Consider the following 1,294-nt stretch of genomic DNA (forward strand, 5'->3'; position numbering starts at 1 on the left):
AGGCAATCACCTTCCCATGCTGCATCAACACACATCCCAAACCCACTCTAGATGCATCTGTATAAACCACATAGGGTTCTCCCTGCTCAGGCAAAGCCAACACCGGAGCAGTAGTCAACATCTCCTTCAGGCTTGCAAAGCCCTCCTCACAGTCCTATGACCAGACAAAAGGAACATCCTTCCCCGTCAACTTAGTCATAGGACGTGCTCTGTAAGCAAACCCCTGCACAAATCTCCTGTAATACCTTACCAACCCGAGAAAACTCCTGATCTCTATGGCATTCTGCGGTCTAGGCCAATCCCTGATAGCCTGAATCTTCTCCGGATCTACAGAAACCCCATTTGCAGACACAATATGACCCAGAAAACCCATCTCACGCTGCTAGAAACTACACTTGCTCAACTTAGCAAACAATTTCTGCTCCCGCAGCTTCTCCAGAACTGCCCTCAAATGCAATGCATGCTCCTCAGGACTCTTAGAATAGACCAGGATGTCGTCGATGAAAATGATGACAAACACGTCCAGAAACTCCTGGAACACGCTGTTCATCAATCTCATAAACGCAGCTGGTGCGTTAGTCAACCCAAACGGCATCACCACAAACTCATAATGCCCATACCTCGTCCTGATAGCAGTCTTCCTCACATCTGCCTCATCTATCGGGATCTGATGATAACCCGACGCCAGATCTATCTTGGATAACCAAGTAGCACCTCTCAACTGATCCAATAACTCATCGATCCTCGGAAGAGGGTACTTGTTCTTCACAGTGACCCGGTTCAAAACCCTGTAATCAATACACAAGCGGAAACTCCCATCCTTCTTCTTAACGAACAACATCGGCGCTCCCCACGGTGATACACTAGGACGGATGAATCCCTTGCTCAACAAATCCTCTGCCTGCTTCTTCAGCTCTGCCATCTCTGCTGGAGCCATCCTGTAAGGACCTTGGATAACGGTGTCGTCCCTGGTTCTAGTTCAATCTTAAAAGGATCAGACCGAGGAGGTGGTAATCCCTGCAATGAATGGAGCACGTCCTCAAACTCCTCTACAACCTGAATACCGCTAACCGTAGACTTCCCCACTGACTCTAGCATAAATATAGTAACCAAATAAGCCTCACGGCCCTTCTTGATCATCTTCCCAGCCTGAATGGCCGAGATCACGAGAGTCCCCGAAGTCGATCTAATCCCCTGATAAATCAACTTCCCTCCTGAACGCTTAAACTCCACTCTACCTCGATGACAATCCAGATGAACCATATGCCGATGCAACCAGTCCATCCCCAAGATA

The 1,294-nt window shown here is 48.4% G+C and overlaps 1 protein-coding gene across 1 annotated transcript; it reads right to left on the reverse strand.

Moving 5' to 3' along the window:
* LOC109125859 (RNA-directed DNA polymerase homolog) lies at nt 398–811 on the reverse strand (the record flags this gene model as incomplete). Its single annotated transcript, XM_019228448.1, has 1 exon — nt 398–811. A coding segment is annotated over one exon (414 nt), but the record flags the coding sequence as incomplete, so codon positions are not given.

The sequence above is a fragment of the Camelina sativa genome, chromosome 8 (genome assembly GCF_000633955.1).
Source record: "Camelina sativa cultivar DH55 chromosome 8, Cs, whole genome shotgun sequence".
In the NCBI taxonomy this organism is placed as follows: domain Eukaryota; kingdom Viridiplantae; phylum Streptophyta; class Magnoliopsida; order Brassicales; family Brassicaceae; genus Camelina; species Camelina sativa.